The sequence below is a fragment of the Crotalus tigris genome, unplaced genomic scaffold (assembly GCF_016545835.1).
Source record: "Crotalus tigris isolate CLP2741 ecotype Arizona unplaced genomic scaffold, ASM1654583v1 scf7180000024291.2576520, whole genome shotgun sequence".
In the NCBI taxonomy this organism is placed as follows: domain Eukaryota; kingdom Metazoa; phylum Chordata; class Lepidosauria; order Squamata; family Viperidae; genus Crotalus; species Crotalus tigris.
The window spans coordinates 491,070-517,740 of record NW_024100464.1 but is presented as its reverse complement, the minus strand read 5'-3'; the positions used below and the strand labels follow the sequence as shown (position 1 = coordinate 517,740).

The 26,671-nt window shown below is 37.9% G+C and overlaps 1 protein-coding gene across 1 annotated transcript; it reads left to right on the top strand.

Moving 5' to 3' along the window:
* Positions 1-1,892: 1,892 nt before the first annotated feature.
* On the top strand, positions 1,893-25,583 carry EXD2 (exonuclease 3'-5' domain containing 2). Its single transcript, XM_039324010.1, has 9 exons — positions 1,893-2,033; positions 6,949-7,331; positions 8,895-9,154; positions 10,338-10,464; positions 12,528-12,847; positions 14,141-14,247; positions 16,264-16,399; positions 18,368-18,724; positions 21,924-25,583. The coding sequence occupies exons 2-9, from the start codon at positions 7,002-7,004 to the stop codon at positions 22,138-22,140; spliced, it is 1,854 nt and encodes a 617-aa protein (XP_039179944.1). The 5' UTR covers positions 1,893-2,033; positions 6,949-7,001; the 3' UTR covers positions 22,141-25,583.
* Positions 25,584-26,671: the final 1,088 nt, after the last annotated feature.

Here is a 26,671-nt window from a genome sequence, read left to right as displayed (position 1 = left end):
CTTCTTCTTCTTCTTCTTCTTCTTCTTCTTCTTCTTCTTCTTCTTCTTCTTCTTCCATATCCATATCAGACGTTGGCGATCATGTTGGTGGTCCTGTTTTTATCAGCAGCCACACGAAAAAGTGCTGCTGAGTTTTGTCCAAACCAGTCCCTTAGATTTTGAAGGCACGATGTTCTTCTTCTGCCTGGACCTCATTTGCCTTCAATCTTTCCCTGGAAGATTAAATGGAGTATGCCATATTTTTCTGGGTGTCACATGTCCGAAATATTCTAACTTTCGTTTTTTAATTGTTTTGATGATTTCCCTTGGCTTCCCCAGGTGGCTTATCACCTCCTCATTTCTGATCTTGTCAACCTATCTTATATGTAACAGCTGCCTGTAAATCCACATTTCAAATGCTTCTAATCTCTTCAGGTGGCCTTCTATCAGAGATCAATTCTCTACTCCATAGAGCAGGATAGAAAAAATGTAACATCTGACAAGCCTGATTTTTAATTTTAGGCTTATGTCGTGACTGCAGAAAACCTTTTTCACTTTGAAGAATGCTGTTCAAGCTTTCTCTATCCTTGTCTTTACTTCAGTGATCATGTCCTAGCTTCCATGTAAATTAGAACCGAGGACATGTGAATACAGGTAGTCCTCGACTTACAACAGTTCATTTAGTGACCATTCAAAGTTACAACAGCACTGAAAAGAGTGACTTATGACCATTTTTCACACTTACAACCATTGCAGCATCCCCATGGTCACATGATCAAAATTCAGACACTTAGGAATTGACTAGCATTTATGACTCTTATAGTGTCCCAGGGTTATGTGATCACTTTTTGCGACCTTCTGACAAGCAAAGTCAATGGGGAAGCCAGATTCATTTATAATAATCGTGTTATTAATTTAACTGCAGTGATTCACTTAACAATTGTGGCAAGAAAGGTCGTAACATGGAGCAAAATTCACTTAACAAATGTCTCACTTAGGAACAGAAATTTTGCGCTCAGTTGGGGTCATAAGTCGAGGACTACCTGTAGTCTTTATAATGATTTTCTGGGACAACAGCAGGTAAAGCTAATTGAACACTTACTCTTACCAAATACAGTAGCACATTTTCAAAGTGTCCAGTAGAAGTTTTAGAAGTTATTCAATCTGATAACCTACAGAAGAGCATGCTCTTGCCCTGCTGGTTGGGAATTATGGAAATTGTAGTAAAACATATTCAGAAAGCACCAGATGGTGAGGGGAGGCATTCTGTCCTCAGCAATAATGCAGTCTAATAATTAGTCTGGGAGTCAGATTCATGTTCCAGAAAATGTGGAAAAAAAAACTTGCTCCATAATTTTCTGGTCAAGCTAAAGCAAGTTGCTCTCAGAGGCAGACGAGTCTTCACCTCCAGGCATAAACAACACTGCAATCTTTGCTTTGAACTCGATGTTATTTGTTTCCGAGTAAATAGAGTAGAATAGAATACAATTCTTTATTAGCCAAGTGTGGCTGGACACACAAGGAATTTGTTTCCGGTGCATAAGCTCTCAGTGTACCTACAAGTAAAAGTAACAGTAACAGAAACTGGAAGGGACCTTGGAGGTCTTCTAGTCCATGTAATGTATATGTATAGAATCAGGCAGCACTAAGAAGAGCTTTCCTTTTCACAGCAAATTCCCACGTCGCCAGTAAATTAAGGGATGATAAGGTGTAGATTAATTAATTGCTTCAATTAACAGTTCAACACCTCTGTCAAACAATTTGGATACTTCGCAGGAAATCCAAAAGCTACATGCCACACAGTACCGGCTATTGTTTTTTTTTTTAAGCTTTACTGTAGCAGGAGTGATTATTTTAATCAACGTTAGAGGCCACCGTTTCAGAAAACAGAAGCCCAAACAAATCGAACTTAAGCCACAATTGCCGTACAACATGGCAGCGCCCTGGAGCGCTTGTATGACAATACACTTGTACGTTCCGCTCTAAAGGGGAGCACGGAAGTATTGCTGTGCCGAGGAAATTTTTTTTTTTTTTGCCTTTCGCTACGAAAACAGGTAACGTACACGTGAGCGCCTTTTATTGATAAAGGCGCCGTCAGAGGAGAATGGGGATTATTATTAGTTTGAGGTCTGTAGGCAAAATATGCTGGATGTATGATTTCTTTTTCTTTAGGTATGGGTAGTCTCCCCTCCTTCGAGATTGTGATTATAATACAGTACTGTTTAGCAGTTATTGGGTCTTTTTGCTTTCTGCTTGAAGCCTTTTTCTAAACATGTTAATAATATAAAGCTTCCAAATTTATAATGGACTTTAGTCTAGTGAAGTTTACAAGATGGAGAAACTGCTCTTTGTGGAATCTCTCGCGGTGTTTCCCTGTTGAGGAAAACAGGAACATTTTGTCATCCAAAGATGTTATTATTAGCAGTCCTTTTTGCTTTGGTTCCGTAATGTGGCTAACTCCTCAACAAAGCTAGCTGGGGATAATGGAAATTGTTCGGTATTTTGGAGGCAGTAGTTGGGGGAGGATTGTGGTCACTCCCAGTGAAAAATCTTCATTATTACTGTCAATCTGCTGTGTAAATGTATTTGACTACCTTTATAAGGGATAGTGTTGTAAGAACTGAACCCTTAAAAGTAAAATTCTGCCCTTTATATAGATTTTAAAATTCCAAATAATTTACATATCAAGGCTGAAAAGTGGTTGCAAAGATTGCTGTGCTTTATTTTACTTGTACATTTTGAATATTTGACATTTAAATGGGTCATCTCATGCCTCAATAATATCAAGAAAACTTAATGATGAAGTATATTGATCAAATATGGAGCAAAATTCCAAGAATAAATAAATGTTTACAAATGTAAAGATAGTATGTCTTAATTGTTGTAATCTGCTGCATACAATGATGGGAAGGATAGGGAAACTATTCACTTTTTGCTTATTGAACCTGCACAAAAATGGGAGCTGAAAAAAATGTTTGCAAAGTGTGTTTATTACACTTACCTTTCCTGTAAAACCATAAAAAGGCACATATAAAAGTGTTGGTAATCTCTCTTTCAGGCATCGGCATAGCTCACACATTGTGTACAAATGTTGTTGCACATTTCAGTCCAATCTATGAATTTAAAACAAGATTACTGAGAGCTTTGACTATGTGTCACAATTGCATCAAATCCTATGTCAGTCTCTATTTGTGTTGGGCTTGAAATTCCCAGAATTCTTACCAGCATGGATCGAAAGGCAGTGCTGTAAATAATGCCAGAAGCTGGGGTTGTTTGCAGTATGCCAGTTTTCTTCTTATTTTTTTATTTATAGTAATAATAATAGTAGTAAAGTTGGAAGGGACCTTGGAGGTCATCTAGTCCAACCCCCTGCTCGGGCAGGAAACCCTACACCATTTTGGACAAGTGGCTGTCCAGTCTCTTCTTAAAAACTTCCAGTGTTGGAGCATTTACTGCTTCTAGAGGCAGGCTGTTCCACTGATTAATTGTTCTCACTGTCAGGAAGTTTCTCCTTAGTTCTAGGTTATAGGGTTTTGAGAAAGCAGTTAGGTGTGGCAGAAAGCTTGATGAATGTTTCCTCAGTTATAAATGATATGCCATTTTCCTGGTATGAAGAAAAGTAATATTTAAGGGGACAGTATATTTTACTGTACTTGTACCACTAAAAAGTTTAAGTTATTCTGTTTATATGTTAGTGCAGTTGAGGAATAAATCCACTGAAACAGAAAATGTGATCAGCAACAAATTATTACTGCCTATCCTATCCCTTAACAAGACTTCTTTCTGAGAGTTTTGCCCCAATCTGTAATATTTCACATCTTATATTGAATTGCATGTTCAGTTCATTTCTGTAATTTGGAGAAGATCCCTTCATGAATACACTTGGCCATCCAGCTCCCAATTCAAAATCACATGTAGAAATTTTTTTTAAAGCACTGGTGTCCATGAACATGGTTAACAATATAATGTCTTGTTTCCTTCTAATATGAGGACTGTTGTTTTATTTTTGTTCTCTCTTTTCTGTATCTTATTTGGCAAACAATCTAGAAGACAATCTTTTTCTCTTATTTCATAATTTCTAAATTTGCTTAGGAATTTTTAATGAGTTTTGTCAAAAGTATTCTGAAAGTCCAGTCATATTGGTTGAGATGACAGACTTCGTAGCTTGAAATAGCTTAATTTTGTGAATTTCTTCTATACTTCTTGTTCTTCATAAATCAAAACAGTTCTGAAGAGCTTGAAAATTTGCACATCTTCTCACATTATATAATAAAAATATCACCAATTTGGATTTTATAATAGGTATTCATTTTTCTCTCTTGGGTATATAAGACACAGTTACTTGTTGATATTAAATGGATTCATCTGACCATTTATGTGCGTTGACACTTTTGGAGATTATGAAATTTAGTCTTATAATGCGGAAACTTTCTGTATTGACTCCTCTTCAACAAAACTGGTCCTGGTGCAGAGAAGCAAAAAGATGAGCTTGGAGAAACTGTGGAAACCATTATAAACATATGTTAAGCCCAGAAAATGGGAAAAAAAAATTAGAAAGAAATTTGGACTGGTTTTGCCTTAACTTGCTGGGGTGGAAGAGGAAAGGAAGGGAAAATACAGTCAGGCTTTCAAGATTTTATTATTACTGCTTATATCAATAAAATAAAGTTCCTGTCATTCTTTTGGAGTCTATTTCCTGACTTGGCCTACCTCAAAAGGGCTGAAATGTAAGCACTGGAAAATGTTATATTAATCATACTTTGTATAATTTGTACAGAACTGAAATTAATTAGGTATAATTTTCTGAATCCCAGCAGGATTTTATTTTAAGAATGGGAACTACATTGGCCTCTTTCTCCTTCCCTGGGGCTAGAGTGAATCTTAAAGAAAAGTTGCAAAACATTGTTTTAAGATTTCACATTGCTATATTCTTGGCAAATACTAGTTATTTTTTAAATCACTAACTCATATTCTCTGCCTGAAAATGTTAATCACACACTGCTTGTCTACCCTACAATTTCTGAAATGCAAAGAACTCATGATTATTTGTGTATGATTATATATTTATTTATATCCTGCCTTTATTATTTTTATAAATAACTCAAGGTGGCAAACACACACATTGCTCCTTCCTCCCCCTATTTTCCCCATAACAATAATCATCTTCATCTTCTTTATAATCTCCTTATCTTTTTTAGTATTATAAGGACTAAAACTGATGAGACGAAGCAGTCCTCTCTTTCTAGAGAGGACTGTTAAGAGAGGACTGTTACATAGAAAATGTTTACAAAGGTTTGAAAAGACCAAGCAAATATTCTTTGACTTAGAAAGGTGGGAAGAAATGTCTCAAACTTAAATCTCTGTATATTGGCTTAGACTGCTGTGTTCTGAAGGACGTAGAAACTTGTGTATGTGGTTTCTTTTTTGTCTTTATTAAAACAATTATTCTAGCTGTGTTGTGTCTGTGGGCTTCCACTATATGCTAGTCCATAGGTCTATCCCTTCTGATTGGTCAAGGCCTCCCAAGGAGATTATAGGTAATTGGTTCCCTATGGTGATAAATTATGTCTTGACGGACAGGGTGGTTTTTCCACGTCTGAAAGAAGCAGTAGTCTGTTCCCTCTTAAAAAGCCATTACTAGATGCAACAGGTTTGGACAATTTGTGCCCAATCCCCAACCTCTTTTTTTTTGTTGTTGAGATGGTTGTTACAGGTATAATTTGGGATAGAATGGCAATCGGGACCAGAATTTTGTCACTAAATGTTGCAGTGGTAAAACACAGTGCTACGTGACCACATCATTTAGTGATGGCAATCCCAGCAGTTTCTCTTGCTGTATTAAGTGAGGATTGCAGGTCATTAACTGAGGACCTCATGTGACCATGACTTGTGACTTCTTGCTGGCTTCCCACAAAGTCAATGAGGAAGTGTACTTGGGGAAAAACATTAGGAGTCAGAGAGAAAAGATGCTGCTTAGGGAATGGTCAAATAAGAAAGGGTATAGTATGCAGCTGGTTAATGGGGCAAAAGGTTCAGAAGTGACTTTTTCAAGTTTCTTGAGCTATAAAGAAGACAGTGGGAGACTTGTACTTTCAGACTTGCAAGATTATTTTAATGTAGCCTTACAATAAAGTAGAATTAGCTCATCTGGCTGTGTTTCCTGTCTGGTCTACCTGGTAAGGCTGACAGGAAGATGGCAGGAATTTGCATTTCCTGGATCTGATAGTCTTTTTCTTAGGTGGCTGTATTTTTCTTCTGAATGCTTGAATTTCTTTTTTTCTCTCCTTTGGGCAAGATATTTATTTTTTGAAGGAAATCTTTCCTCTTTGGGCTTTTTGACATTGCATAGTGTCAAATTTTACATCTTCATATGCATTACATTGAATAATATTATTACCACTATTTCCAGTCAATTTGGTAACATTCATATTTCACATTAGATCCTGAGTAACTTTTAATAATTAGGGTCTAAGTGGCTTCCCTCTGTTCACTTCGTTCACCAACATTTCTAAGATACATCTATTAATTTACCTCTTTGTCATGATCTGAACATGCATTTCTCCAAACTCTGTGTGGCATTTGAAGCCTGCCTGAAGGAGATCAATTTATAATTTATTTTTTCCTGTTTGTATTCAGAAATGTCCCAATGTTTGAGCTACACCTGATAATTTGTTAATGTTGCTTGTTTAGTTTGGCTTAATTTATTGAATAAAACAGACATGTCAAACTTGTGACGTCATGTGACGTCGCGCAACATATCGGGACTGTTTTGCCATTGCCAGCAATGGGGTGGGCGTGGCTTCCACGTGACGCATCCGGCAGTTTGATACCCCTGGAATAAAACATACTTTAGCATAACATAGACAGAAACTTAGGAGAACGTATTTCAGGTGAATGGGTTCTTCAGGCTTACTAATTTTTCTCCACAATTTTGCTTTATTTTTAATCAGTGTTATTCCATGTTATTAGATCACTGCGTATTGCCATTTTTGCAAAGATGGAGTAGAAAGGAAGATGAAAACATGCCCAGACCAACAGCAGTCACTGTTACTGTGGCTACCCTGTTTGGCATTGCAGCAGGAGGTCTAGCTGTCTGGAAGGTCATCCAACGTCGAAAACATAACACTTGCATTACACCTAACCAAGGACAAAATGTTAAGGAACGAGAAAAGAAAGATATCTCAGAAGACATTTTTCGTTCATCTTTACCTTCTCCTACAATTTGTTGGCTGGAGGAGATCCTTGAGGCAAAAGTAATAATTGTTTCTGAGGTAGAGAAGTGGAATGAAGTGGAACCCATATTAATGAAAGAGTTGGAATGTTGTCTAGTCCTTGGAATTGATTGTGAGTGGGTAAGTCTTAGAATCTATTGAAAAATCTGTTTCACAAGCTAAAGGTAGAGGTTATTAATAAACTTCTTTACGTAGGCTTTATAAGCTAAGACTGAGGGCTGGCTTGAATACCATATACTCCCATGACACGTTAGGTGAGTCTATGATAACATGGTTTGCTTGGTCTTATGAAGAGTTTCCCTATCAGCACTAAATATTTCTGCTGGAGCCTAACTTTGGAGGCTGGTTTGGATACTCTTTCCATGTCGTAGTAACCACTATCTTTTTACAGGTAGTAGTCATAAACAAATGCTTTTTTATCCTCACATCGGTTTTGGATTGACATCCATTCATATGGCAGTTTAGGTACTTTATACAAATTCTACATGGAACAATATTGCCCAAATGTGAATTTATATCACCCTGTTTACTAGTAATGAACTCCTTTCCTGAAGAGTGAATCCTTTTGTAGACAAAACTGGACCATCCTCACTCAAAAGTATGATATGGGAGGGGTTGCTGACTCTGGGATTTCCAGATCTACCTAAATGTTTACAGAAAAATACTGATTGTAAAGAATATGGGATGCAAAAAAGCGTAGCCTATTTGAGCAGCTTTTACATATTGCTTTTAGTCTTGTCCTACTGATTTATTTTTAATACACTAGTAGTTTTTGTATCTTCTTCTCATATAGCTCAAGAGGCTTACATATGCTATTTACATAAATCTGTTCAGAACCAGATTTAGTTTCAGTAACAAGACTGTACCCTTATAATACTTGAGCTTCTGTACAATATACTAATTATTCCTCTGATTCATAGGCCATTCTCACAATCCTTCCTTCCTTCCTTCCTTCCTTCCTTCCTTCCTTCCTTCCTTCCTTCCTTCCTTCCTTCCTTCCTTCCTTCCTTCCTTCCTTCCTTCCTTCCTTCCTTCCTTCCTTCCTTCGCAAAGGGAAAAGATAATTGGAGATGGAAAGAGAGACAGAGAAGAAAGAAGCTCTGAATGGGCTGCACAAAGGGTTAAAAGACACCAAGTGATCAGTTCTTCTTAAATCACTGCCCATAGCTAAACTTCACAGGCATCCACACTGTCCTTCCATCTATTTGTTGTTTTTCTAATGTATTTTCTATTGCTGCTGTAAAATGATTTCTCTCTTGCTTGCTATTTTGGCAGAAAAAACTCACCATATATTAGATAAATCTGGTGTTACTAACCAACTGAAAAACCTATTCTGTACCCAAGTTAAATAATCTGGATTTGCAGTCCTCCTTCAACACAATTGGGAACTGCTAGATCTTGATCTGAAATGCATAGACCTAATATTCTTGGCTTATTTATGGTATCACAATCTGGAGATGAGAGTTCTTCTGAGATTCTATAAGATGAACAACTAATTACGTAAATTCTACATTCAGCAGAATGGTTACTGGATTACATAGTGACTGTTTTACAGATTTAGGTATCAGAATCAGCCTGTATACTTGGTATTACTAAAAATACACAGAGTTGTCTGTGGATTTGACATAGTCTAGATTGCCCAGTTGCTTTTCTTGCCATCATTTTTTTCATCTGAATTCCTAGGTCTCAGTGAAAGGAAAAAAGGCCAAGCCTGTTTCTCTCTTACAATTGGCTACTTGTAATGGACTTTGCCTTCTTCTTCGTTTGCCCCAGCTGACCAATGGGGGACAAGTTCTTCCAAAGACTTTGCTTGAAGTTCTGGCAGATGGCAAAATCCTAAAAGTTGGGGTAGGATGTTGGGAAGATGCCAGTAAGCTGTTTCATGACTATAGTGTAACAGTCAAAGGGACTGTGGACCTCCGCTATCTGGCCCTAAGACATAGGTATGTATCTTTGAATCAGTTTGTTTCTTTGAGAGGTAACCTTGGTTTAACAGACCATTTGTGGTGGAAGTGTTGGATGTTATTCCTGAATGGCAATAATATTGCAAACTATATCATTGGGGCATAGTGACATTATTATGCAAATGTAACAAATTATATCATTTGTGTCATCTGACATTTGCTTAAACAACATAATTTCATGCAAATGACTTAATCTACATAGTATTATCATACAAATTATGTAAATAACTGAATGAGGGAAATACAATAGAGTTTTTTGGTTTGATATTTTAAAAGTCCCTCATCCACAGACACAATGGATATGTCTCTTATTATGGTAGGGTGACCAGATGAAAATTTTGTCCATCACACCCAAAATCTATTAAATTGAGGTTTCATCATAATTATGTTTCTGAATATTCCAAATGTTTTGTTACTTGAGAGGTTATAATTTAACATAATTTTAGAGCTTTTCGTTCTCTAGAATACTAAATGCAGTAAGTAATGGGGTATTGGCAATGTTTCATTGTTAACTGTACTTTATTTATTTTAAATTTTGAGATGCATGTGGGCCCTGTTTATACAATATGTTTTTCCCAATCAATTATTCACCTAGTTACGTCTATTGGTTGCTAGTTTGTCAGCATACAATTACAGTCATATGTCAACTATCTTCAATTTGGGGAATATAGTATCCCTGTTGATTTTAATCCAGGAATACTTGGTGTCACAAGAGTCCTTTTTTCCAAAAGGATATTAGCAAATCTTCATTATGTTCCATATTGATCAGAAAAAGGAAAGAAAAGCAGCTGTGCTGAAAACTAGAATTCCACACAAATTTATAAATCTCACTCATTCTACCTACCTTTCTCTGTTGGCCCCCTGCTTTCCTGGCCCCCTAATTGCTCACCTTAAAACATTCACTTAATTCCACTTGTGCCCCTGTTAAGCATGCTGTACAAACATAAAGTTTTCTCCTATTGTTAGGTAAATGGATGCAGTTATGAAAAGAATTCAAGAAAAGTTAACCTGCTGCTGATAATTTAAATACCAAATCTCCAAATTAACAGACAGAGAAACAGACACATATTCACACACACACACATAAATAGTGATGATTTGGTTCCTAAGCATTTGTTGGATGGATAAAGGGCATTTTTTTCTTCCATGTACAATCCTGAAGTAAGACCTTCTCCACAAATGGGCTCAGCCTGAAGTCTCTTGCTGAAAAGCTTCTCCAATATTCCCTTGATAAATCTCTACACTTGTGCTGCAGCAATTGGGAAGCGGAACAGTTAACTCAAGAACAGGTTTGTTGTCTTTGTAAGCTTTTTAATAGCAGCTTTCAATGAAGGCAATTCATGGTGTTATCTGGTCCTTCATTTTGGCAGTCAGACCCCTCTTTTCTCCCAATGGAAGGAGTGGAAGGAATACAAGTTTCCAAAAATGGGAAACTTTTGAATATAGGAAATAACACCATCATCATAAAGTTGGAAGGGACCTTGGAAGTCATCTAGTCCAACCCCCTGCCCAGGCAGAAAACCCTATACCATTTCAGACAAATGGCTGTCCAGTCTCTTCTTAAAAACTTCCAGTGTTGGAGCATTCACCACTTCTGGAGGCAGGTTGTTCCATTGATTAATTGTTCTAACTGTCAGGAAGTTTCTCCTTAGTTCTAAGGTGCTTCTTTCCTTGATTAGTTTCCATCCGTTGCTTCTTGTCCTGCCTTCAGGTACTTTGGAAAATAGCCTGACTTCCTCTTCTTTGTGGCAGCCCCTGAGATATTGGAATACTGCTATCATGCCCCCCCTCGTCCTTCTCTTCATTAAACCAGACATACCCAATTCCAGCAACCATTCCTTGTGTATAGATAAAATTATTATAGCCCTTTTCTGTTTTAGGGTTAGGTGGATCAAGAATTAATTCAATGACTTGGTGACTTTACTGAAAGAAGTGGAGCTTAATCAGCTGCTTTTGGCTTATTTCAGGTTTTAAAAGTGGAAGCCTCTTGCTGTCCCACTTCCATTATCATTGTTAATCCCTCCCTCCAAAACAAAAGATGGGCTGAAATTGGGCTCCCATTCCCATTCTATCTTGATTTTGGTGGTGGTGGGGACAACAACCACTGCTATATCCATTTTGCTGCCAGATTCCTGTGAAGAGATCTTGAAGAGCAAATGTGGATTGTCATGCCTGTATTGTAGTCTCATTGAACATGGGCATTGACATCTTTTTGGGATGCTTCTAAATAGAATAAAGAGGTTTTTCCTCATGCTATCTAGGACACTACACATCCTCTTCACGATCTGTTTTCGTTACGTTCTGGGAGGAGGCTTCATGGTATCCGAAGCAGAACATCCAGATTCAGCCAGAGTTTCATTCTATACAGCATTAACCTTGCCAACTCTCAAGCTTCCTCTTTCCGCTATATATTCAAGATGGACAATGTTTAATATTTATTTGCTACGTATATGTAGGGATGTGGGTCTATACATATGTTGTTCATAGTATGTTTAGATGTGTGTCATGTATGTGTTTTCCTTTGACAGCGGGCAACTAAATTTCATTTTTGATGTGTGCCATTGTGCCCACAGTATAAAAATGACAATAAAGGTTATTTTATCTTATCCTCTAGACAGTGAGGCAGCACAAAAGTCTTCTAATGATGCCTCTTTGATGCTCTTATGGCTCAGCTGTATTTTGTCACAGTAACAAGACAAGAAACTGAGACTGTCCTCACATGATTAGTCTGGCACAACTTAGGAGAAGTGCTTGATGGATTCCCCGACATCAGCTGCTATTGAAAAAAACAACCACCAATCCCTGTCCCTTAGGAAGAAGACTGTCGGCTTCTCAAGTAGACCAAACAGGAAACAGGAGAGAGACAGATTTTGATAGATGGCTAGATCATCTGCCAGAACCTGGCTCTCAACTCACTAATCTGTAGACAGGCATGTGTATACGGTTTTGTCTGGAAAAGCAGGCAATCTATATATTTTTATGGTAAGTTCTGTGCCAGGAAAAGCGGAGAATGCTGCTTCTAAACTGCAACAGCTAAATTCAGATGTATACTGCACCTCCAGTAGTCTGAGAATGAGATAAAAGTAATATTACCCAGAGTCCTTCTTGAAGGAGATGGGCAATCTAGAAATGTGATAAAAAACAAACAAATAAACAGACATCATGAGGGCTTGGCCTAGAAGATGGCTAGTGAGGTAATTTTGGCCTATGGTTAACAGCATAAGGAAGAACTTTTTATTTACCAACTATTCTTCATTCTGTTTGTTATTGGGGAGAATTCACCTTGGGTGTTCTTGGATATTCGAGATGCTGATAAATAAGTTAAGGCATGCCTCTTGGTTTTCTTCCTCAGATTGATTATGCTGCCCGAGATGCACAGGTGTCAATGGCTTTATTCCTCCACCTGGTGAACCTTTCCTGCCCCCCTTGTTCGTCAGGTGATGGATATGTTCTTCCTGCTTGGGAAAAAGTCCTGAAGAAATGTCAGGGTTTGGTGGATGTACCCTTCAGGCGAAAAAATAATAGCTTTGGTGATGATGAAAACCCAGGAAATGTGGAACACAGCTCACAGTATGAGAAACTTCCATCTAATGAATCCTCCCCAATCAACCAGCAGGTGAAGGATCCTCGGAAGCACAAACGGAAGCCTCTGGGTGTAGGATATTCTGCAAGGTGAATGTTCCTTGTGTACTTTTTCATCAAAATGTTGAAGATTTTTTTTCTCTTTCGGCATAGCTTTGATTGCTGGCCAATCTTTTCTTTTCTTTTTATGTTTTTTAACTTTTTATATGTAATTTTATTTTGTGGTATTTTATGCCTTTTAATTTCTTCCATCTTATCCTCCTTATGCTGGTCTTTGATCTTAATAAAAGTTAGATTAGTTTAGATCAGTGTTTCCCAAACTTGACAATTTTAAGGCATGTGGACTTCAACTCCCAGAATTCCACAGCCAGCGTTGCTGGCTGTGGAATTCTGGGAGTTGAAGTCCTCATGCCTTAAAATTGTCAAGTTTGGGAAACACTGGTTTAGATTAAGTCTTTTGTGAAGATTCCCATTGAAAACGCATGCCTAAACCCAGAGATTATGTATATAGTGCTTTAGAAACTATTTTCCTCTTCTTGGCCAAATACTACATGAACTCAGAGTTGGTTTTCTGCTTTGTGGGACACCAGAGAATCATGACAAGGGTTCCTTGAATGTGGATGTGATAGTGAACTCTAATGAGAGTTATTTTCTTTGCTCTAGATAATTAGGCAGACATTTGTTCTTATTGCTCAGACTCTTATCAAGTGTGAAAGGTTCATCTAATTGATCGCATTGTTTCGGTGGGAGTTAATATATATACTTCTTTTTCCCCAGAACAGGGCTAATAGAGGGTGAATAGCCCAAATCACCCAACTGGCTTTCATGCTTAAGGACTACAAGCTGGGTACCCCTGCTTCTAGTCCAGCACCTTAACCATTACACTGCACTGGCTCTCATTGAATTATATGCCTTTATTTAAAAATTTTGTGGATCTTACTCCCTATAAAATGTGCATAGTTTTAAGACTTTTCTTAGGAGTATGTTTAGTTAAAATCAATGGTAAATGCCAAGGAACAGTACTGAGGAGGCAGTTATTTAACATTTTTAACAGTTGTACAGGTGGTCCTCGACTTAACAACAGTTTGTTTAGTGACCGTTCAAAGTTACAGCGGTACTGAAAAAAATGACTTGTGACCGTTGTTCACACTGCAGCTTCCCCAGGGTCACATGATCAAAATTCAGGGGCCTGGCAACCGACTCATATTTATGATCGTTGCAGTGTCCCAAGGTCATGCGATCTACCTTTTGCAAAGCAAAGTCCTTGGAGAAGCCAGATTCAGCTAACAACCATGTTAATAATTTAACAACCGCAGTGATTCACTTAATAAGAATCCCATATTCTTATCTGATAGCGATTGTGGCATTCTTTTGTTTACACAGAAAATCTCCCTTGTATGATAATTGCTTCTTGCACGCTCCAGATGGGCAGCCTTTATGTACATGTGATCGCAAGAAAGCCCAGTGGTATCTTGACAAAGGCATTGGAGGTTTGTGAATCTGTTTTTTTAATAGAAGGATAAAATTTACACCACAATTATTTTTGTTAGGTATTATTGTAGACTGTGATGGTAAAGAGATTACCTTAATGTTAAATTTTATTACGGCGGCAAGGTTGCTGATTGGGCAATATTGGAAGAAGGATTCCTTGCCTACCATAGAAGAATGGTTTCTTAAAGTTTCTTATTTATCAGAAATGGCAAACATTTCAGCTTATCTGAAAGACCATTCACAAGAGAGATATATCTCGGTGTGGAAAAGATGGGTAAATTTTGTACAGAATAAATATGGGATCAGGAAATATTATTTAGCTTTTGAATAATCTATGGTTTAAAATGGGTATGGTTGGATTTGTAGTTTCTATGTATTGGAGTTAAAGTACTTTAAATTTTTTGGATGTATGTATAGTGGATTGATGTTCATTTAATTTGTATGTTTTTTTTTGTTTCTTTAACCCTGTATTCAGCTCTGGGAAGGAGGGGGGAGGGTTATGGGGTGGGAAGGGGGGTATTTTATTGTAAAAAGTTTATAAAATTTTTAATTAAAAAAAAAAGGCATTGGAGGTTTGTGAATGTTTTTTTTTTTTTTAGAATCAAAAAGGCCTAAACACAAGCTTGGAAAGACGTGTGCTTGCTGTTGTTGTGCCCTAAAAAGCTATGCTGTAATCCAAAATCCATAGTTGGATAATGCCTTTAGTAATACTAACTAAATGACATAAAAGTATTTTGGTTTTCAAGGGTTTCAGGACTCTTCATGAAGCAAAATAATACAAAAATTAGAGGATGAGAAATTAGGCCAGGTGATATAGCTACATGGTTTCCAGCTTAAAGTAAGTCTTGAGATGTAAAAGCAGGTTGTGTATGTGAGTTCAAGGTGGCTTTTGCAAATATTAATATATACTGTGCTTTCTAGAACACAGAAATGTTGGTTCATCCCCATTCTGCGATGGCAAGGGTAAAGCACGTAGATTCCTGGCCTGGCTGATTTTTTTTTTTTAAAAAAACCTAAAATCAGACATTATTTTTAGGTTTTAAAAAGTTATTTAAACCAAATGTAGCTTTTAACCATTGGCACAATGGTTAGAATGCAGTATCGGAGGCTAACTCTGTTTACGACCTGGAGTTCAATCCGGATGGGGCTCAAGGTTGACTCAGCCTTCCATCTTTCTGAGGTTGGTAAAAGGAGGACCCAGATTGTTGGGGGCAATATGCTGATTCTGTAAACGGTTTAGAGAGGGCTGTAAAGCACTATGAAGCTGTACATAAATCTAAGTGCTATTGCTATTTATATTAGGAGCACATATGGGTATTCATGTTTGATGGAATCAGGATGTTCATTCCATTTGATTCACTGAGACAGTTTCTACTGTTAATACTTGCCTTCTATGCTCTTCTACTTTTTTCTTTCCATTCTCTAAAATGGGATTTCTTATCTCAGTCTGTTTGAAAAAACAGAGGAGAAACATGGGCAGTTGAATCTTCCATAGACCTAAGATAGACAAAAGAGATAGAATTACAAAGTTGGAGGTTACCACAGAAAATTAGCAAATTTTATACATCATTAAACCTCAACGCCTCTTACATTGAAGTTCAATTACTGTATTTTCCAGCATATAAAACGACTTTCTAAACCATGCAAATCTTCTCCGAAGCTGGGGGTCATCTTATACGTCAAGTCGTCTTATATGCCGGAAAATACCGTATTTTCTGGCATATAAGACGACTTTCTAACCATGCAAATCTTCTTCGAAGTCGGGGGTCGTCTTATACGCCGAGTCGTCTTATACGCTGGAAAATACGGTATATATATTAATTTTTATTTATCCATTATTTGGAGCAGGATTGGGGAGCTATGAACTAGAACTCTTAGTGCACTAGCCTGTAGGCTAATGGGGAGGGGGTTTGATGCTGCAGATCAGCAACATCTGGAAGATCACAGTCCTTGATAGCATCAGAGAACAGGCATTAATATTCTTGGGGGGGGGGTTGTGTGTGTTGTTATTTCAGAATTAGTAAATGTGGAGCCGTTTACTGTGAGATTAAAGTTTGAGCCTTCTGGACGCCCTGAATCAACTGTGGATTATTACTTGGCAGTCAAAGAAAATCTGTGTGTTGCGTGTGGCAAAAAAGAGTCTTATATTCGGTGAGTTGTTCAGAAGCAGTTCTGTCTGGCTGATTAAACTACTGAAAGATCTTAAGCTTCCTACCCCATTATGTTGTGTTTAAGAAATAAGAATAGCATTAAATCCAGTGAACATGTAGAGATGTCTTTGTAAACATACATAGATAAAGCTTTGAGTATTTCATTGGCTGAAATATCAACTAATTTTTAATGTGCCATAAATAACCAAGATCATACAATATCAACTTTTGTACATCTGAACTTCATAAGTATTAAAGTGTCATAGTATGAGGAGTGTATTGCATATTGGCAAAGTTTACAAATTCTATGTATGTTTACAAACTGCTGTGTTCTCTTCATGTATTTTGGGATGCAAATATTGGTACTAATTACTTGTAATTGTTTGCTTTTATCATTAATTATCTGGAACACTTGTTTTTTAGTGGGAAGAAGAAGTATAAATTAAACTAATAGGTGAACAATGGAGTTCTTGGTGTACCCTGAGCTTGGTTGTTTATTTGCAGTAATTTTATTACCCAACAAAGTAACATCATCAGTGTAAATGAATGGAGTTTTGCTGCCTATTTATATACATTAACTTCCCTGCCAATTTTGATGGAGGTATACTTTTCTCTTTGATGATTTCTTGATCAGAGTATTATTTTCTGCCTGATTATTTATCTGGTCCTGATCACTGCTTATCTAAATATGGGCTGCTGGAGGGGATGTGTTGTAGTCTTTTTTTTCCCTTCCTAGGCGTTTTATTGTTTCTTTTGAATGATGTGTAAATCTGGTTTATTAATTTATTAATATGGTTCATATGTCTATGGATGGCTGATTTAATGAATTCCAAGCTTACAGAAATTCCATAGCATTTTGGGATTTGGCTTGGTTTAAGAATAATGGACACTATAGAAAACAGTACAAGAAGATAATGAACACTGTGAGACAATTTGTTTAACCGCTTTTATTAAAAGCCAAGCTGATGATAGTACTCTCTAAAGTAACATGTTCCATAGCTATAGAGTAGTCATCGAGATTTTCTCTCCTGACTCATAATAATCTTTTAAACATATTCTTCCCTGCCTTAATGTTGTGCCATCTGCCCGTAGGTTACAATAGACTATTTGTATGCTAAAGGTGTTGCACAGCACCCTACACTGTTTCACATCTTCCAAGAAGAACATTTAATATGTTCTGGACCTCCGACATCCTACGTTCAGCTATACCACTCTAGTTTGCAACTATGAAGCTGAGTTGGGTATAAGGGTAGCTTGCGCTGTGTCAATTCATGTATTTGTGGCTGTGAGGCATTATAAACTGGAGACCGCAGCAGAAGGCAGGCATGAAAATTTGTTTCTGTATAAGAGTAAAAGGGGAATATCAAAATTTAAATAGGAAGTGAACGAACCTATGGCACCAGGCATCAAGGGAGTTTGCTACTTTAACCTACCTTTTTAAAACCATCATTTGCTTTATAATAGCTCACAAGTAACAATGTTTACATCTCTGCCCTCCAAAGCTTCATTTAGTAATTAATGCAAATCTCTTTGCTAATGTGAAACACAAAAACAAAATAGACCATTGTAAGGTCATTTGGCAGCTTCAGGATGACATGCTTCTGCCATTACATTAAAAGAAAAGCAATGTATCTCCCATCTTGTTCTAGCTAAAATAAGTAAGGTACTAAAAACATTAAAAGCTGACAATAAAATATGCATGCTGACCGAACACAAGAAAATGAGTAGAACAGTGTTTCTCAACCTTGGTGATTTTATGATGTGTGGATAAAGTTGAGAAACCCTGGAGTAGAGTTTTAATTAACAAAACAGTGAAATCCTTTGCATACTGTGAAGTGAACCCTATAGAGTTCAGTGGCAGCTTCTTCAGCTAAAGAGGGGACCTGATTGACCTCATGGTACAAAGGTGGCTGCAGGCTCAGTGGCACTATTGGTGATCCACTCTTAAATGTTGCTGTTTTCTCAACAGAAAGAACATTGTACCTCACGAGTACCGGAAACACTTTCCTATCCAGATGAAAGACCACAATTCTCACGATGTGCTCCTTCTCTGCACTGCGTGTCATGCGCTCTCTAACTACTATGATAATCATCTCAAGCAACAACTGGCAGAAGAATTCAGTGCCCCTATTGGTTGTGAGGAGGGCGTTCGCTTGCTCGAAGATCCCACCCGCAGATTAGTCCGTTCAGCAGCTAGAGCACTTGTGAATGCAGATAGCCTGCCTGCTGCCAGGAAGGAAGAGCTGTTGCAGCTGATCAGGGATTACTTTGCATCTGACACAGTTTCCCCAGAGATGGTGCAGGAAGCAGCTGGACTGGAAACCAGGTACAATGTCTTAGAGTAAGGGTTGATTAGATTTAGATTAAGATGCATGATTATTGCCTGCTTGTTTGCAATGTTTTCCAGGTTTCTGCTTACTGGGCCCAATTATCCAACTTTGGAGAGTGCTAGTGGGAAGGAGAGCAGGGTTTGGCTTGGGAATTTGTTCTAGAATTTGGCCTGCAGTAATGAGTGGAATTCCCAGGGAAAAGTGAGAAGCTTAATTTAAAGTAAAGAGTAGGTTCAGATCTTGAAGAAGATAAAAAAGACATCATGCTAGTGGTATCAAGTGTGGACTTGACTTTCTCTCTTAGATCTTCAAACAATAAAGTAATACCCTCCTATCCTTCCATTTTAATAACTATTGACAAGAACAGTTGCAACATGGTTGGTTCTAGCCAATGAGCCAGGTGGCCAAATCTCTTCTGAAGGCATTCTGTTCCATTCGTCTTGCTATCTGATATTCTGGCAGCCTCAATGCACTTGGTTCTCATTGAGCTGTTTGGGGATTTCCCTTCTAGGAAATCCTTTCTTGGAAGTTTTTGTTTATTTATTGTACTTCTGTAAATATTTGGGTTTCCATCTTCTTGACAATTCCCTTTTGTGTGGGAATCCTGCTATTTAGCTATATAAGAAATCATGTTGGGATAAGCATATATGTTTTGCACTTCCAAGTTTCCGGTTGCTGTGATATCTGAAAGGTTCCATATTAGAGGATCCTGTCCATCTTCATCTAACATCAAATTGATTTGCCATGCTCAGTGTTTTTTTATAAGTTTTATTATTTTTTAAAAATTACAATCTTGGAGCTTAGTAAACAACATGTTGTCTGGGTTCACATAAATAACGTTAACTTCTTCAATATAAATCTATTCAGTACTGCTCAATCCAGTATTTTTTCCTTGATCTTCCTTTCTTCCCCATATTTTTTCCATTTTCCCCTCATTAAACAATTACAATTCTTATTACTGTTGATGTTTACAAAATTAGATATAGACATCTTCATCATATTTTACTAATATTATAGAAATAACAATAATATCAATTCATAAGAATATCCTGTTTTTTGTGCTCTTATTGAAGTTTGATTTCCCATCAATATTTAAAATATCTTTGTCAGTTATGATTTTCTCAATATTAATACATTTATATAGCTAAAAATTTATTCATACCAATCCTCCTCTTATTTTCAAATTTCCCATATCAAAAGAAGAAGAAAAAAAGTGCTATTTTAATTGTAAATAATATATTATAAAAGTCTAATTATATCTAAGGGTTCTTTTAATCATATTCAAACAGGTATGTTAAACAGATAGTGCCCCCTCTGATAGATCAAATCCTCTGTTTTGTAAATCTAACTCTCGCTTTCTTTCTTTGCCAAGCAGCTTTCCAGACCAAGGCAATTAAATCATCCAAGAATTTAATTTCTATTTTTGTGAAAGCTACTTGGCATGAAAAAGACAATATTTAGGTAGAGTATTTTTTTTTGGGGGGGGGGGAACTCCACCCATCCACATTCCCTAGACATTTCCCCTGCCTGCTCTATGTTCCATTTTTCAGAATCTTCTTCCTTGTCATCAAGTGTATTTTGGAGAAAGGAGTAAAGGGTCTTTTGTATTTTCATTGTTATAGGTAGGTCTTGCAGTATTTTATTTGTGTATGACAGTCCATATTTCCCTTCTCCTATCTCCTCCATCTCTAGATCCATTTCTTCTGTTTCACCCTCTGATTTCTGGTTTATTTGTTCATACTTTGTAGTCATTGTCTGGGAGCTTTCCAGTTGTAGCTTCAATTTGAAGATTTGGGCCTTTACATCATCTAAGTTATTTTTAGTCTCATTATGGTTTATTTTTATGTTCTCTTTGTACACAACAATTGTTTGATGAATTTACCGTAGCATAGAAAGTATTTGCTACTGAAAGGTGTTTGTTTTTTCTTAAGGTATCATTCCTAGAAATCCTCTAGTATCACCAGTCCCAGTAAGAATGGAACAAAATTTCCTCTAATTTTCTGATCTTTGTATATAGCCTTTATAATCCAGTCCTAATAGCAATATTTTAAAGTAATCCTTTGTCTCAAGTATCCTGAAAATTATCAGTCAGGCCAGGTTGTAATCCACAATGTTCCAAATATTCAAAATGTTCAACCTCCCTGCAGCCAGATGTATTCAAAAAGTCACATTTTTATTTCTCTCCCACTAGCTCTTGAGATTAAAAGTCCAAGCTCAGTAGGTATTCGTAGTCCAAGAAGGTCAGGATGATAAATATGCCAAAATATTTTCCTTTATTGCCAGCTATTGTCCCAAGCTGAAAATCACCAAGCAGCCAAGGAGCTAGTTATAGTGCTGTACTCAAATCCACCACTAGATGTCATTCAAAGTCCATTTTCCACTCTTAAAATAAAGGGTTGATTTCTTATATTTCACCCCAATAATCTTTTTTCCAAAGAGAAAATCTTAGCAATTATCTCAGTTCTCAGATTTATCAAAACTGTAGCTTTGTATTACTTTCACTTCACTACTGTGTATTTCTGTCCCCCATAAAAATTTAAAATGCCGCTTCCATTCACATCTGGAGGTTTTAAGCTTCTTGGGAGCCTTTCCCAGGAAATTCAGTTGCAAAATAGTAAAGAAAGGATCAATATTCTTATCCAGTCCAAACATGCTGTTTACAAGTGCTAATGAAAGCTTTTGTTCTTTGGTTGTCAGCAGCCAATGGCCGGCCGCAGAGGGGTGGCCAGTCTTTCCCCTGCTGGTTTAGAGGGCTTTTCTTGGATTGAACGGAGAGACCGCCGTCTCTCCGTGATTGACAAGGCACCCCACCTTCTTTATCGGGGTGACTTTAAGCCCTTTTTAGGGCTCCCAGCAAGGCAAAATCGGGCACAGAAGGCAGACCTCTGTCTTCCTGCGTCCCATCTCGCTGCAACACAAAACCAGAAGTCTGAAAATGCTCAGTGTTTTTATTAGAGATGCTCCTCCCTTTCATTTCACTTCCTCACCACTTAGTAAATAGGATTGGTGTCTATAATGTTCTCGACACTATAAAGCCCATTTTGAAGTGGTAGAATGAATGAATGAATGAATAAATGAATAAATAAATAAATAAATGAATGAATGAATAAATGAATGAATAAATAAATAAATAAAGTTTGGCATCCTTCAAGCCTGTGCTTTCCCAAACACTTCCTTTGTTCATCTTTTTTTCAGGATTTTTAATGAGAACTATGTGCCACATGGCCTGAAAGTGGTCCAGTCTTTTGCTCAAGGGGGCTTATATTCTCTCATGGGGCTGGAGAAACGTTGGCGCCAGCACTTCTTGGATGTCATGCAGCCCAAGCATCTCCCAGCACAATGGTCTGTTGATCACAATCACGACAAGTTAATCCGGAAATATGGGGAGACTCTCAAGATTGAGCTTTCCTGAAGATGAAATGATGAAACTGGAAAATAGAACTGAGATTTATTATTTTCTCTCCCCCTCATGTTGGGATTAAGACGATTCCACTAAGACAGTTACATTGTGTAGAAAATTTCACCAGCGTTGCCAGTTAAAACTATTTTAAACTAAAAAGTGGTTTTAAGTCTTTTTAATTGTTTCGAATTACAATTTGAATGTTCGTTCTGTAAAGACCACCATAGCCATATCTTCTTAGGAAAGGCCTCTATACATATGTGGATCACTTCCAGCCTTTCAGATGTTCCTTCTGAAGTGCAGTGCTATACTTGTCATTTGTCATCATTGGGCATGGACACAAGGCCCAATGGGCAAGACTGCATGAAATATCTGAGGCTAACCCTAACCTCCTCACCCCCCCCCCCATCATCCCATTTTCCAGTCACATTTGAAGAAGATGTTTTGCTACAGCGGGATAGATGGATGGATGTTACATTCCATTCCCATGACTGCGGTCTTGGGATATCTGAGACAGCATGAAGATCCCTTTTGGTTTCCCTTTCCCTTGTCTTCCCCCCAGCTTCCTCCCACAAAGCTCATGACAGACTGGCACCTAGTGAAGCATAGTTGCGAATGAAGGCTGGCAGCTCTGACAACTCATTGGATAACTTTGAGGCATTATCTTTCACCTCACCTACATATGTGGCCCAAGGATGAAGAACAAGGGAGCAAAAGGCTTGTTTCGAACTTTTATTGTTTCCTGGGGTGGAAGTTTGCATTGTTTCAGTTTTATTCTGCTGGAATATAAGACACAGAAATTTTTCAAAAAAATGATCCTAGTGGTATTATTTTGTTCTAACCTCAAAAGTGTCCTTTTCCAATTTATCCATTTCCCTACTTTATCTATCTCTGATCCTGTACAAAAGAAAATTGAAACTTAAATTTGTGTTGGTGGCTGCTTCTGATAGGATTTTTACTATTGGGAGGAAAAAGTTAGTTTTTATTGAGGTGCTGAATCCAGCTGGGCATTTACAACATTAGATTTTAAGTAGATGCCCATATCATAGAATGTGATGACTGAGAGTATGACTTTTGACTGTTCACTAAGCTAGTGAAAACTGACAAAGTGGCTAAGATTCCCTGTAATACCAGTGCTGTGACTTCTAAGCTGAATTCATGCCCCTCTTGACTGGTTTGGTCTGTGAAGAAGATGAGATTATTTGGATGCGAGAGATGGTGATGGCTTTTTTGAGAGAGCTTCTGTTGGTTTTAGGCTTGAAAAAGGCAATCCAGCCTTATTTGACACTACTGTGTTCTTTTCCAACTTCTCCTAGCTTCAGAGGATCATAGTTGAACCATATTATCCAGATCCCATTTACTCTGGATTCAGACCTGTCAGAGGACAGACCTAACATTGTGTCAAATTCTTAACAGGAGAATACTAACCCCACAAAAAATAAGATTCATGAATATCATTAGCTAAATTTATTCTGAAGACGGTAGAGGTCTTATATAGAGAATCTTAGGAACGAAATAAACCCTAAAATATAGCATTTATTTAATAGTGAATTTATTTATTTATTTATTATTAGTGAATTCATTTGGGCGAAGTCTCTAAATTTCTAAGAGCCACATGAATCTCTTGTTTCCAGAATGCCAGGCTGAAAATCCTTTGAGCTTCCTCACCTTTCTTGGAGAAAGGGGAGAATTCACATCTAGTCTTTTTGGTGGAGGTTTTATTTAAAGGATAGGAATGCAAGAAGTATTCTTGTAGTATTATATTATACAGGTAATACATTCAGCAACTATCTTCATGATCTTTTGTAGTTGCTACAGTGATGAAAAAATAACTTTATGACCAATCTTAGCATTTATGACTTTCAAAGGTGTGGAAAGGATAGGAAAGGTGAAGCAAGATCATAAACCATAGCTGCAGTTTCACTTAATGACCTCTTGGCTTGATGATTGGGCTACCAGTCCCAATTGTGGTTGCTAAACAAAGAACTACCTGTTTATCCTTCCTGGTCTTGTTAGACTTTTCATGGTATCTTGCTGGGGATGGGAGTTGCAGGCACTGTTCCTTCCTTAAGTGGATGTCAGTAATGGTGGGGGGAGGAAAATCAAGCTGGTAGGTTAGGGAAGAGGTCTACAACCCTCGGTTCACAGCCGGTTATGAGTCTGTGACCTGTTGGGAACTGGACCACTGCTGGTCCACAGAGCTGGTAAGGTTGGGGACTGCTGGATTAGGGGATGGTTAGGGGATGGTGGTGCTAGGACTCAGGAATGGGCTGTAGTACTATGTTTCCCAGAAAATAAGACCTGGTCTTATATATTTTTTTGACATCAAAAAATTCATTAGGGCTTATTTTCAGGGAATGTCTTATTTTTTGGCAGGTGGATTTGCCCCACGTGGCCTGCACCCGCTTACCTCAGGGCCCCCGAACCCATCCCCGCTTGGTGACCTCCCTCCACCTCTTCCCTTTCCCTTCCCTCCCGAGCCGGACTGCCATACTATGGAGGATGGGCCTTACCTGGCCCCCCTCTGCTATTTTGGAGCTGCATCTGCTGCTGGAGGGGCTTTCTTCGGTCCCTGCTGCCCCCGCTTTGCCCCATAGATCATCTTTCTGGCGGCAGCTGCCGACTCCTCCTCCTCCGCCAACTCTCTCATGGCTTGCGCCATGACCAGGGGCGCAAGCCTCCCCTGCCACCTCCCTCCGCCAGCCCTGGTATCCCTCTGCTAGCCCTCCATTGCCACCACACACTTTTTTGATGCCCTGCATTGGCCCATGTCTCCCTTCTCTCTTCTGGAAATGGTAGCCCCATTTTCTGCCACTCCTGGAAGAAGGGAGGAAAGGAAGGACGCTGTGTAGGGAAGGATGCTATGTTAGTTCCAAGAAAACTACACCAGCTGGAGCTGAGCGAGGAAGGCCAGGCTCCCCTTCCCCTACAAAGCCCTTGGAGAGCGGCTCGCTTATATTAGGCACATACGTAAAAATCAGGCTAGGGTTTATTTTCGGGATAGTTCTTATTTTTGGGAAAACACGGTACTAAGGAATATCCTTGCTCCGGGTTAGCACTTTTACAAGGAGTCAAGACTATTTTTGGAACAGGAATTTGGGCGTTAGGTCTCTTAGTGTTCAACAGAATGGCTGTCTCTCTCTATTCTAAATGTACTGTTTTTATTGTTTTTTTTGTTGGTTTTGATATTTAGTCTAAATTGTCATAAGTTAGGTGGATGGTATAAAAGTGCTTATAATATACAAATAATGAATAAATAAGTTAGTTACTAATGATTGCATCATTCACACTCAGACACTTGCAGATAAATCAGTATGGCAAAAAAAACTTATTAGGAACCCTTTGTTGGAGATTCAATTTTCTATATGCTACTGGATTTTTTTAAAAATAGTATTGTTTTTGGCCACATAAATCCCAATTTGTTATCTGATGATAATGCCTATTCACTGTTTAAATACCCAGGCATCTCTTGAAGTGTTGATGAAGATAAAGTTCAATTGAAAATTATAATTAGATACATGGAAAATAGAGAGATCATATTGGAGGCTTATGACAATACTATAATGGGTTTGTGAGTGATCTAGCCTTTTTAAATACAAATTTAGTGCTTCTGTGTCTTGAAGCTTACCAGAATTGTACTGACATTTGATCTGATGAAATGCTGTGTGAAATATTTGATTTTTTTTCTAAAGGAAGAGAAAAAAAAATCCACAAAGAAATTCTTGGAGAAAGTTACTTTGTAGTGTGGGTGCAGGAGATGGTAGTGGGAAGTGGTGTAAATCTACTATTCTCCACACTCAGTAAACATTGTAAGGTCTAATGAAGATATCCTGCTTTTTAAAAATGTGCTTCATTTGTTCAGATTTCAGTCATCATTAATATTTTTAAGTGTCTTAATGTTCTTTTTAAATTAAAGCTTTAAAAACTATACACTTACTGGTTTATTTTTTCCCTTTGACTGGATCCATCACTAACCAATTTGGATGAAAAAAAGCTTTTCTTGAAAAGACACCACTACATCCACAGTTGCTCTAGGTTTTTAGGATGGATAAAACTGTTTTACCTCAAAATATATTCATGTACCACTTCATCTATATCTCTTTTCAAAGCCAAGAACAATAACGAAGGGTTTATTCTCACAAAGACGATATTAGAAGCACAATAGTTTTTCCCCAGTTCCTTTTTCATAGCATTCTTCCTCTGCTTATCTGAATGTTGGTTTTGGTTTACCTCCAAAATGAAAATTTCTGGTTTGATCTTGTTGCTAAATCAATGAGCCACTAGATGGCAGAATCCTACAATGAATGCAAGGAAAAATCCAGACATGAAGGGAAGAGAGCATCCTTCTCTGGTTTTGCATAACAGAATAACAAGAGTTGGAAAGGACCTTGAAGGTCTTTTGGTCCTGCTCAAGCAGGAGACCCTATATCAATCATGGCGAACCTATGGCATGTGTGCCAGAGGTGGCACTCAGAGCCCTCTCTGTGGGCACGTGCACCATCGCCCCAGCCCCACTTCCCCCCATGGCCCCCTCCTCCTCACC

What these genes read in the sequence shown, in the direction of transcription:
- EXD2 (XM_039324010.1), top strand. Translation starts at nt 7,002, where the DNA reads ATGCCCAGACCAACAGCAGTCACTGTTACTGTGGCTACCCTGTTTGGC. An exon ending in TCTTGACAAAGGCATTGGAG is followed by an intron (nt 14,248 to 16,263) that starts GTTTGTGAATCT and finishes TTGTTATTTCAG; the next exon opens with AATTAGTAAATGTGGAGCCG. An exon ending in GCAGCTGGACTGGAAACCAG is followed by an intron (nt 18,725 to 21,923) that starts GTACAATGTCTT and finishes TCTTTTTTTCAG; the next exon opens with GATTTTTAATGAGAACTATG.